Source organism: Eutrigla gurnardus (assembly GCF_963514095.1).
Source record: "Eutrigla gurnardus genome assembly, chromosome: 4".
Taxonomy (NCBI): domain Eukaryota; kingdom Metazoa; phylum Chordata; class Actinopteri; order Perciformes; family Triglidae; genus Eutrigla; species Eutrigla gurnardus.
In genome coordinates this window covers 27389285-27401404 of record NC_139918.1, presented here as the reverse complement: position 1 = coordinate 27401404, position 12120 = coordinate 27389285, and the positions used below count along the sequence as shown (strand labels likewise).

The following is a 12120-nucleotide window of genomic DNA, read 5'->3' as shown; positions in this document are numbered from 1 at the left end:
TAAAGGAAGAGAAATACATTCATCACGTTATGAACGCAAAAAGCCAACGCCAAAAAAAAAAAATCTCATGCATATAAATAAAGCTCATATTCTCATTGAGTTCTCCATCTTTTGTAGTTTTCTTATCCTTCTGAAATCTAGCCGTTTCTCTGAGGAAACCAGGAGCAGCACACCTGACTGACAATCTCGGGGGGGGAAACAATGGTGTTTTGTTTCTTAGCACGTTTTAATTAAGGCTGACATTAGCTAATTCCCAACATGCATCACCAGTCCCCCCTCTTGGGTCTGGCTTGGCTGTTTCATTTGCTGGTGTTGAGCCAATGTGTCTGCGATTAGAAGACCAGCGACGCCTCAGACACATCTGGACACTGGTGGGAGTCGCCGTCTGCTGGGCTATCATTACAGATGATCACTTGATGACAGCGAGTGTAAAGCCGCATTTAGACGGAGGCAGCATCTCCAAAAAGCATATAAAAATAAATGTTTTTATATGCTTTTTATTTTTATCCCTTTGTTCCCCTTCCCTGGACCGAACCGGTGGTGTGTGGGAGCAGAAACATCCTGCCGGTTGGAGAATTAAAAGCCTGTGTAGACATCTTTGAATAAGTCAAGAAGGGGAAACATTTGCTCAAATCTACAAGAGAAGCCACATTTCAGACACGACCAAAGGCCGAACATGAAACAAATTTGATATCGGGCGAAATCCTTTATGTGCTATAGATCGGCCTTTGGAAAGACGCTATACTAACTGACGTGCGGCGGAGAAGATTTTAATTGCTCCAGAGAGCTCAAGCTGTTGAGTCATCAAGCTGTTATTCAAATACATTTTCTTTGCAATGTAAATATGTCAGATACATAATCAGCTGTTTTACACCATTCCAGATGCGCAGCTGTTTCATGTCTTTCAGTCTCAGCGCTTTTAAATGGGTAATGAAAGAGCAAGAGACAGAAATAGAAAGACAGGCGTCGAGAGGAAGTGAAGATGCTTTTTTTTTTTTTTTTTTTAAGTGGAGATGCACGCAGCAGGGAAGTGCAGCGTCGTGGTGCAAACTCCCATAAGACACTTCTTTGTTCTCAGGAGACGAGGGGCCAGCAGAGTGTGACCGTGCACTTACAGTGGACGCCACGGAAAGCAGAGTGAACAACACTTTTATACTCTGCTCTCACCCCTCCATGTGCCATGGCCGAAAACTGGGCCTCCTGGTAATACTGCACACCTTCACACGGACGCAGAGGAAACATCCGTCACTCGACCGCAGACACATGAACGGCATTCTGAATGTCAGGTTTTCATCTCGTTTGACATTTGCATCGAAAGGAATGTTTACAAAATTGAAAAACTAAATTATTGAGATTCATTTAGGAGGAATATTAGAATATTGATCAGGGTGATGAAGGAAAATCAAAGCTGGATGGATCACACTCTGTTTTCTTCCCATTCCTGGACATCACCTCTTAAAGTATTCATGTCACTGAAAGTACAGCAACCGGATACTGAAGTCCATGAAGGTGACACGGCTTTGATACCTTGCAGATAAAACAGAATATCTAAAAGCAATGTGTCCCCCATATCTGTGAGAGGAGTTTTTTCATTATTGACTAATAGATGATATTTTGAGTCGTTGTTTACAAAATGTAAAAATCATAATTTCCCCAACATGTTAAACGTCCCGAGTGTCTTCGGTTTACAATGACGATCAAACACATTCTGTTTAAAATGCCGATTCATTTTCTGCCAATGGGCTGATTTATTAATCTGCCACTTGTTTCGGCTTTAACTGCACATCAACTAGAGCAGAGATCTTCAACCCCCCGTTGACCCCTCGGGGGTCCGCAGAGTTACTGCAGTCCCCCGAAATGATTTACGGTAATCCCAAACTTTTTTTTCTTCCAAAATTATAAATATGTCCAAAGATATACACCTTCACATGAATACAACCTAAAACAAGCAAATATGAATCTTCCTGTTTGTTTAATATGTTGAGAAATCATGAAATTCCAAAATAGAATCAAAATATGAATCTGTCAATATTATTTTAATGGCTTAGCATTGTATTCATACATCATTACAAAGTACTGTTATACTACAGATTATTATTGGCCCGGTTTAATAAGGAACAGTTGTATATGATATGTGACGGGGGTCCCTCCACCGGGTCTAGCCAAGGGGTGAAAACCTTTTCCCTACTCTTATTGTGTATCCAACCGACTCTGATGCTTCTCTCGGCCAAATACTTTCCTTCCCTGGTTCTTGTGAGATCATAGGAACACCAGGACACGAACAGCTGAGAGGAGAGCGAGCTAGTGAGGGGAACAGAAGGCATGCCATGGAAGTATGGTACAGTGCTGGACTTTGGCATGGGCCATCCATCTGTCACTTTCTCACACCCTGCCTGGCACCGACGGGTCATGGCGACGCAGCCTGTGACGGATGACTAATTTTCCCTTGGTAATGAATGAGACGCCACCCCCTGAATGCCAAGAGGGTGCTGATGGCGAAGGAGGGGGGGGGGGCACATGATGAATAATATGCAAGTATGTTATCCCCATATATGCCAAGCAAGCTGCCAGCTTAGTGAAAATTTCATGAATCACGTTTTGAAAAAACTGACAGTAGAGCTATAAATCTGTCCTCCTCCTGTGAGAGGAAATGAAACTAATCAATAGAATAACAACATGAGATTGTGCAGGCTTTAACGATGGAAACATGTCCTTGTGTGTAGGTGGGACGAGAGGACACTATGGGTGATGTACACACACACACACACACACACACACACACACACACACACACACACACACACACACACACACACACACACACACACACACACACACACACACACACTGTTCCGTCACACTGGCGAGGGGAGCTCTGCAGCCGCACGAGTCAAATCGTCTTGACTGTGTGTTGAGTAGCTGAGACCTGTCTTATCTTCACCTCATAATGCGCAGGCGTGATCCTATCTGAGCCTTGCAAAAAAAAAAAAAAAAAAAAAAAAAAAGAAGCTTCTACCATCTGAACTAGACGTCGTGTGCGCTGCTCTTCGTGTGGCGCTCTTCAAACAAACATTGTTGGATACATCTTTTTTTCTCTCTCTCTCTCTCTCTCGCTAAGATCGCGTTGCACATAAAAGCCGGGACATGAAGCTTTCACTGGTGGCGGATCTCCCGGAACACAGTCCAACCTGTGGATAGCGTGGAAGCGCGTCTGTGGCCACAGTCTCCCCGGCTCTTCTGGGACGCTCTCGCCTCCAGTCCCGCTGTCCTGTGCGCGTCTTTTTTTTGTTGTTGTTGCCCCCCCCTCTCCGCGCTCTCTCTCTCCGTTGGCTCCGGTTCGCGTCGGCGTGGGATCCGCTCAGATCCACCTTTCAAGCCGTGAGCAGGTATTCAGTTTATGAATGGCACTGACATGGAGGAAATACCGTTTCAGAAAGTCAAAACCAGGCGGAAGAGAAGTCACTGTCCGACGGGCGTCCCCGTGACCAGCATCGCGTGCGAGGACGAGTTCGACTGCAAGGAGCTCGAGTCCCTCTTCCAGAACTACAACCTGAAGCTGGAGCAGACGTCCACCCTCAAAGCCCTGGCGGTGCTCATCTTCCTGTCCTCGACGCTGGCCGTGGTGGAGTTGCTGTCCGGCCCCAGCCTCACCATCTCCAAGGGGTCCCATCCGGTCCACTGCGTCGTCTTCGTCTCGCTCTTCATCGTAACTAACGTCAAGTACCTGCAGGTGACTCAGCTGCAGCAGATCGTCAACCTGGCGCTGCTCTTCGGCTTCACCTTCTCCTTCCTCTGCTGCCCCTTCTCGCTGGGCGCGATGGGCATGGAGCCGCCGACGTCCCCGGAGCAAGGCGTGTGGCAGCTCATCCTGGTCACCTTCGTCGCCTACGCGCTCCTACCGGTGCGGACCCTGTTGGCGGTCGTGTTTGGAATAATGGTCTCCGTCTCGCATTTGATTGTGACCGCCACTTCTGTCACGGCGAAGACGCAGAAACTCTGGAGAACGGTACGTCACGGTGCCTTCAGTTTGTCGGTGTTTTGGTTTGTGTTTTATTCACCATTAACAAGCTTATAACCATCGTTATTTATACACATGCGTCCTAAGTGTAATATAGGCTCAGTGTAGAGGTTCAGCACCAAGGACAGCTCCCTGCGGTTGGACTTCATGGGACCTGCAGGCTTTCATCACATAGAAAACTCTAATTCCTGGTTGAAAGATGTGCTAGCTTGAGTCATGAATCATTTTAATCTTCATTTTTCCTCCCTAAATATTACAATATCACACCTGTAAGTAAATCTACCCATTTAAGTGTTCATAAATAGTTAAGTACTGTCAAAAGCCAAAGCTGTGCTACCTGTAGGACGCTAAAAAAAGAAAACAAACAATGATGTGTCATAAAAAGAATGGGCAGTGAAGTCTGCATGCTCATGGTTGAGTCCTTTGGGAGGCGATTTGGGCCCAAAGGAGCTGGCTGGGAAAAGAAGAACCAGAGTGACATCTTGCCAGCACCAGAAGTAGGGCAAACAGAGGGGCACACACACACACACACACACACACACACACACACACACACACACACACACACACACACACACACACACACACACACACACACACACACACACACACACACACACACACACACACTATATGCTTCAGTTAAGGAAAAGAGGGCACAGTCATTCATGTCATTTCTGAGTGGAAATAGAATTGGATGCGTTTCTATCTCTGTAGCTTCCTCCTCTCACAACAGTCACATTCCTGACCGTCTTCGGCTGCGAGTCGAGTCAAACCCTCGAGAGGGCGGTGGAACGTGCGACACCAAGATTGTGCATTTCGTGGAAATTGAGAATGCGATCCGTTTCATCACACCCCCTCACAGGATGACAGCGTATTCCCCTGTAAGTAGGCTATGAGGTATACCTGCATTGCCATGTGCAGGACGGTGTTAGCTGTACTACCAGAGATAGCTAATCCATTAAGCTTGGAGATGAGCTGTGTGCTATGACCTCGCACGGCCCAGGCTTGCACCAACCACCCACCGAGGTCCCAGGCACTCAGCCCGCTGTAGCGTCACGCTCTCACGGCTCAGTCTACCTGAAATACCTCATCGCTGAAGCAGGCGTGGACTATAACCTGGGAAAAATAGTCCCCTTCTCTTCAGCCGTGGGTCTCACTCTCACTCTATTCTTTATACTGCTGCATTTTTACTGATGCATCAAAGAGTGAAATCCCCTATTCTGTGTGAAAATCATTACTTTACAGGAGGAGAGCGAATGTAAATGTGAGCTATCTGACTGACGGGCGAATGGGTAAAAACAGCTGCGAGAGCCAGTTCAGTGCATTGCGGTCAGTTATTGCCATCTGAAGGCAAATTGGGGTTACGGCCACAGATAAGCAGAGGTGTGTTTTTACACACCGCTCGTCTCGGATGTCCACGTTTACTCACTCGGGGGGCCGGGACGTAACTGGAGCGTCGTTTGAACACGTTGATGCCTGCCAGCGCCGCCACCCCGAGCACAAAGACAGACCGCTGCTGCCAAAAACAGTCTTTTCAAGGCAATCCATTATTCATCAGACTGTGGAAACACTGTCTGTGGCAATGGAAGTTTGTTAAATTCGAGAGAGTAGATGATATGGAGCTTTATATATCGTATTGTTTTAATAAGTGTCAAGCAAGTTCTTATAGAGGTGAACAAGAAACAAGAAAAAACGCTCGTGATGAATAACCTAGCATACGAAGATAATTCATTCTTATGAATGTATAATTCCTGCCCGCAGTGTGTGTGTCTTTTGTATTTTTTGTGTACAAAATCACATCAGCTGACCTCAGTCAAGTGGAGAGAAACTCTCTTTTCTTTCGTGTCCCGTACAAGGTTGAAGCAGTCATGCTGCTGTGATGGATGAACCGGAGCACGGAGCCTCCACCGCTTTAATGTCAGAGAAATGTTCGGCCCCCGCCGCCCTCCCCGCCTTCCTCTCACATCAGAGGATGTCACATAGACACCAGATGGAATAGTTACTTGTAGTAGAGACGGTGGCAAATGTATCTATTCAACTTTATTTATCATTGTGTGTGATTGTTTGCTTAAAAACACACAATAGGTCGGCAAAGAATGGCAATAAATCACAAAACTACTAAAAACTACTGGGATTAATGACAACAACATTAATGAATAACACAAAACAATCTTCAAAAGCTACAAAAGGGCCCATATAGGCTCCCAAATCTCCCAGTTTCAGGACCTCAAAATTAGGGATACACTTATATGCAAGTATACATGTGTATATTTCACTGAATACATAAATAGTATGTAAGAATGTGCACCAATACATGTTTGAAATTTGGATATTTACTGTAACTTCTTTCATCATTCTTACATACAACTTATTAGGGCCACTGTAGTTTATAAAAACAAAACAAAAAAAACTCAGAATTTCTGAGATTAAAATGGTACTATCTGAGAAAAAGAAATCTGGAGATTAAAAGTGGCAAATTTACAAGAAAAACCCTGCACTTTGCACAGGAACTACCATGACACAAGCAGTGAAGTGAGCCACCGAGTGCAAAACGCGTTATATTGTAACATTCGTCCATCCATTATATGTGCTTATCTGGGGCCGACTCGCAGGACAATCTCACATCTTTTTTCTCATAAATGTGCAGCTTTTTCTCTCTGAATATTACCCCCTCCCCCTGCTCTGTAATATTTATTTTTTATTTCCCTACAATGGCCTAATAGGGCGTGGACCTTAAATACACGTTTATATAAACTGACAAATATAAAAAATACATGCAACATTCTACATTCACGACATCTCTCAATGATTTCCTACTACCGTATGTCTTTAACAACTGTTCTAAAAGAATTAAAACGGTGTATTTAACGTTTATTTTGCTTGCAGTTGGTTGCCAACACGGTGCTGTTCACCAGCGTGAACCTGTCGGGGCTGTTTGTGCGCATCCTGACGGAGCGAGCCCAGAGGAAGGCCTTCCTGCAGGCTCGCAACTGCATCGAAGAGAGGCTCCGCATGGAGGACGAGAACGAGAAACAGGTACAGGCCAAACGACTGGGCTGAAATTATGGGTGAACGGAGATGTGGGTTGTGCTTTTGATCCCCTCTCCTCCTCCCTCTTTGTCTTGTGCCGCGAGTCATTTTGACACATTATTCATTTCTGTTAGATTTCATGCCTTTTTGTCTAGCACATTTCTTATCGCTACTCACACTTTGTCCCATGATCACTTTGCTGTGTTTAACTGTATAAATGTATATTTAAACTTACTTTATCTGCTCTCTCTTTCCCTCTCTCACTCACTCACACACACACACACACACACACACACACACACACACACACACACACACACACACACACACACACACACACACACACACACACACACACACACACACACACACACACACACACACACACACACACACACACACACACACACACACAGGAGCGCCTGCTAATGAGTCTGTTGCCCAGGAACGTAGCTATGGAGATGAAAGAGGATTTCCTGAAGCCCCCAGAAAGGATCTTTCACAAAATCTACATCCAGCGTCACGACAATGTCAGGTAGGATCCTCACATCGAACACTCCCAGTGGGGAATAAGTGCCCCTTGAGTTGACTTCACTAATGTAAGTATTTGGCGATACTATCGTTCTTCCAGCTGAAATAGTGGAACAATCGCTGTCCCGATGCATTATGGTTGCACGCTAAAAAAAGTGAATAACTTGACCAAACATGTCCTTTGGAAAGAACGCAGCGAGCTGCACGGCGCAGTGTGATCCGAGCCAACAGTGTCCTAAAACATTAACGCCACCTCCGGCTGCAACAAAATAAATAAAAAATGTAATTCTTCACAGTTAATAACCGAGGGTTAGCCCCCTGACTCACTTATTATCATCAGCCCTGATAACCCAAAGACGGCAGGATGTGCATTCCATTTGTTTTATATGGCTGACCACATTTTGAAGCAATGATAAGTGAAATGATTTATGGGCTACGAGGAAATAACCCAAATAAGGGCACGTTTTTTTTTTTGCTGCGCTAAGGCCAATATGCCGGTGGCGCATGTGCCAACTTCTGGGCCATCATATCTTGGCGGCTCCCCGGGGGAAACGAGGCTTTGGGAGTTCGGGTTCCTGCTGGGAAACGGAGAATGGCAGATTAAGCAATGCTTAATGAGGAGGAGATTCCTCTGGCTCCTCTCCAGTGTGTCTTTGAGATGTTACAGTAACTCCTTTTTTTCCCCCAGAAGTCACCATCTTTCCTCCCCTATCATTTGTGAATGGACCGGCCCTTTGGCGTTTGAGCACATTTGATGTCTTAGAGTTGTTTACTGCAGTCTATTATACAATCTGCAGTTCATTTACATCAGGCTGAGTGATGTGGCCAACGCTGTAGGTCATTCCATCAACATATATATCATGATACAGCAACATTTTCTGCTAATTCAACAAATAAATTGTCTATATTCAAATAGTAAAGCCATTTTTCCCTCTTCCTTTTGTGTGAATTAAATAATTGACAAATTAAAAGTACTCTTAAATAGTGCAAAATTAACATTAGAGCTTCAAGTGAGATTATAGAAAACCAATGGAAAAATATTCCCAGCTATACACTATGTTTACATGCATCCAAGCAAATAAAGAGTAATCAGATTAAGGAAATAGTTTGATTTCTGGGGTATTTCAATGAGCAGATTCCAGATTGTCAATTCAGATTTTCTGAGAGAGTTAGTATTTACTTTTTATTATCATTTTAGACCATTTTGATATACATTAAGTCACGGTATGCTTTCATTGGAAAGACAATAAACTGTCATGTTTATTTATTGCCCAGCCCTGCCTTTACATAAGAAAAGTATCAATACCTCCATGTAAAAATAAAGGGCAGTGTCATCAGCAAAATGTATCAAAGATAAAACTTGCCCTTATGTAGTAGAAATGCCCCATCAATCTGTTATTATTATTTTTCTGATTATTATTATGGATGTTATTATAGATGCATTAGCATGAAAGCAGCATTTTAATGTCAAAAGGAAGAAAAAAAACGTAAAAAAAAAAAAAAAAAAGTAACCTAAAGCAACAAATCATATATTTTAAAGTGATTATATATTTTGTAAACTCTTAATCTGGAAAGTCAGCAGTCAGATAGATGGAGTGGAGTCAAAGTCGTATGACGTGGAAAATACTCGGTTGAAGTACAAGTACCTCAGAGTTGTACTTAAGTGCAGCACTAGAATAAACCCACTTAGTTAGTAAACACTTACCCCCTGACCCCTGCAGGTTCAGCTGGCTGTGATTGACCTTTAAATCCTTCGTCGGTAACCTGTCTACAGCATGTTTGAAAACACGACGTTTCCCGTAACTTCTAAATCCGATATTTTCCATTCTCCTTTTCGTCACCTCTTAAATCTCCTTTATCGTGCTCCGGCATTTCCTTTTTTTTTCTATTCTTATCTCCCCTTCCTCCTTCCCTCTGTGTTCTCACAGCAGCAGGGATTCTCGAGGAGGAGAGTTTGCTTAGCCCCAGGATTAAGTTGCTACAGGGGATTAAATGCAATGGAGACTAAATTCTCGTTGCATAACGCCGTGTGTGTGTGTGTGTGTGTGTGTGTGTGTGTGTGTGTGTGTGTGTGTGTGTGTGTGTGCATGCAGCGGCGGTTAAATATGGACATCTCGGTGGAGGCCTGCTGATTGCTTCTGTGCCTTGCACTCCTTCAGATAGCGCCACCCTTTGAGAGTGATCCAGACTGGATGCGGACATGATTTATGTGATTCGGGTGGACTGTAATTAGAAAGTAAACAGTGCGGTGCACACAATGTACTCGCAGTTTTCTTCATTATGTTCTGAGACTGTGGGCAGTATTTGATCTGATTAAAATCCAGCCACAGGGATATTGTAGTAATCACTCACCAACAAAAAAAAAAGAAAAGAAAATGACTCCAAAGTAACAAACCTGAAGTTAATTTAACACTATTTGTGGGAAATTATAGACCCAACGTTGACAAGAAAACACCACTATTTGGAGGGGCTGTAGCAAAGAAACTGATACAATAAAAAATATATTTAAAAATGCTACTAAGCTGAGCAGAATTATGAAATATTTCTTAGTTTATCAAGTCAAGCCAAATGTATAAGGAAAACATATATTTTTTAAATCGTGGTTTCATCTCTACGACGGCGTATTAGGGCCACTGGAGAGAAGAAAAAAACAGAGCGGAGAGAGGTGGGCAATATTCTGAGGGAAAAAAATTGCAAATTTGCTTGTTTATAAAGTGAGTTTATTATGATGCTAACAACCGACATGTATGTATGCTAGCTAACTTCCCATGAATGTGTGCATTTATTTTTCTAATTACGCCTCGTTAAGGTCCTTAGGGTGATGATGTTGATGGTTATTGTTGATTTTATTTATACGAGGCCAAATTGTCATCTTATGGGTGTTTATTGATCACATCGGTCACTGTGGTGTTTGTGGCTGCTCACTCGCACCATCACAGAGAAGTTACACCCTTCGAAAAAAATGTGCAGCAAGCATCTTGCCCCTTTGTTGGCCCCGACGTCAGCACATACGCGGCCCACATACCGCGGCTCCAGAGGGGCCCATCCAACGGTTAACCCTTGAGTTGGCTTGTGTCTTCCGCTACGTGATTAAATTGAAATCACATCTGCCAAAATAGCTACAGTAATGCCTCCCACGGAGGGAAATGGGAGATAATTGAGGGAATAACTTTCCACGAATATGTGCCGTTGGAGAGGAAGTAATGGATGAGGGTGTGAGGGAGGTCGAATTAGACAATATTATTAGACAATTTGTGGTTACCACAGGGAACAAAAATCAGGTTTGTATTATGTCGCTTAGTCATTTGGATTGTTGTGCTTTGGTGAGTTTCCTGAGCAGGAAACTGGAGTCTGAGATCCTGACCGGTGCAGTCGGTTGGGTGTAGAACGGCTGAGTTTAGACTCGCTGTGCTGCAGCGTTTGGTTTTGAAGATTTCGCCCGAGGACATTCGAGATCAGAGACGCTCCTCGACTGCGATCCCCGGGATTCTCAACTCGTAAAGACACAAGTGCCTTTGAGGTGTGAGATTACTCGCTGAAAATGATTTTTATTGATATCTGCAACTTCTATGCCAAATATCTCTGGCAACACTTCAGATTTACTAGTCTGCCTTTTACACGTGGGTGTTTAAATACATCTTTAATTATGCAATATAGCTATATATGCTGAACTTTTCCCTCATGTTGCACAACAGAGCCACTATAATAGCATGACAGCAGGTTTCTGAAGCTCTAAACCAGGAAAACCAAAAATAAACCGAGTGCAGTGAAGTTCACATCGGGTCACCGCGCACTAAATGGGATGCTCCCCGCAGCACGTGACGACTGGTTCATGCTTCATGCGCGGCCACGCGTAAGGAGCCTCTGGGTGCTTTCACACCTAACCTGTTTGGTTCGGTAAAAAAAATAAATAAAAAATGACCTCAGGCCGACCAAAACACCAAACCAAAGAGCGCCTGAAGTGGTGGGTCGCGGTCCGCTTTCAGGCGGACTCTGTTTGGGTTTGTTTGCGGTGTGAAAGAAAAACAAACAGACCTCAGAATTTCATGAAAGTGTGATTTCTGCATGATTTCTGATCTATATTTAAGGCCATGTATAAAAGCACGCCAGTGATTATTATACATTAAACAGCCCTCTCTCTACCATTACTCCCCATAACATGCATGTCGATTTGCAGGTCTAATAAATCCAATAATGTTTCTGATGAGTTATTAACCAAAGAACATAAATAAACATCACATCAGAAGAACTTCAGCGGGATTAGATTTCCACCACGTGGGGACAACAATCGAGTTAGCCGTCGGTCTGCAGAGCTTCATCTTTAATCCTCTTGGTTTTTAGTTAAAAGTCAGAGTGAACAGAAAGTAAAATGTATCATAAAGAACTGGACTACTAAACCTCTGCCACTATGAATTCTCCTCCACATACATAACCAAAACGCTTCCTGAAGGAAAGGCTCCACATATTACCATCCTGGTACAGGGGAAACATGCTCTGGCTTGTTTCCATCTCTTTTAAAGCAAATCACAAGCACACAG

At 43.8% G+C, this 12120-nt stretch overlaps 1 protein-coding gene across 2 annotated transcripts in view; it reads left to right on the top strand.

Annotated features, from left to right (window-relative positions):
• The first annotated feature begins 2842 nt into the window (after window positions 1-2842).
• Window positions 2843-12120, top strand: part of LOC311012073 (adenylate cyclase type 1-like) — a 34936-nt gene continuing 25658 nt past the window's right edge. The window contains exons 1-3 of one of the 2 annotated variants that reach the window (XM_084007393.1): window positions 2843-4006; window positions 6908-7057; window positions 7468-7586. In XM_084007393.1, coding sequence (XP_083863519.1) covers window positions 3398-4006; window positions 6908-7057; window positions 7468-7586 — 878 coding nt within the window. In that variant the 5' untranslated portion in view covers window positions 2843-3397. The remainder of the gene's footprint in view (window positions 4007-6907; window positions 7058-7467; window positions 7587-12120) is intronic. The other variant, XM_084007394.1, reaches the window with a different exon arrangement.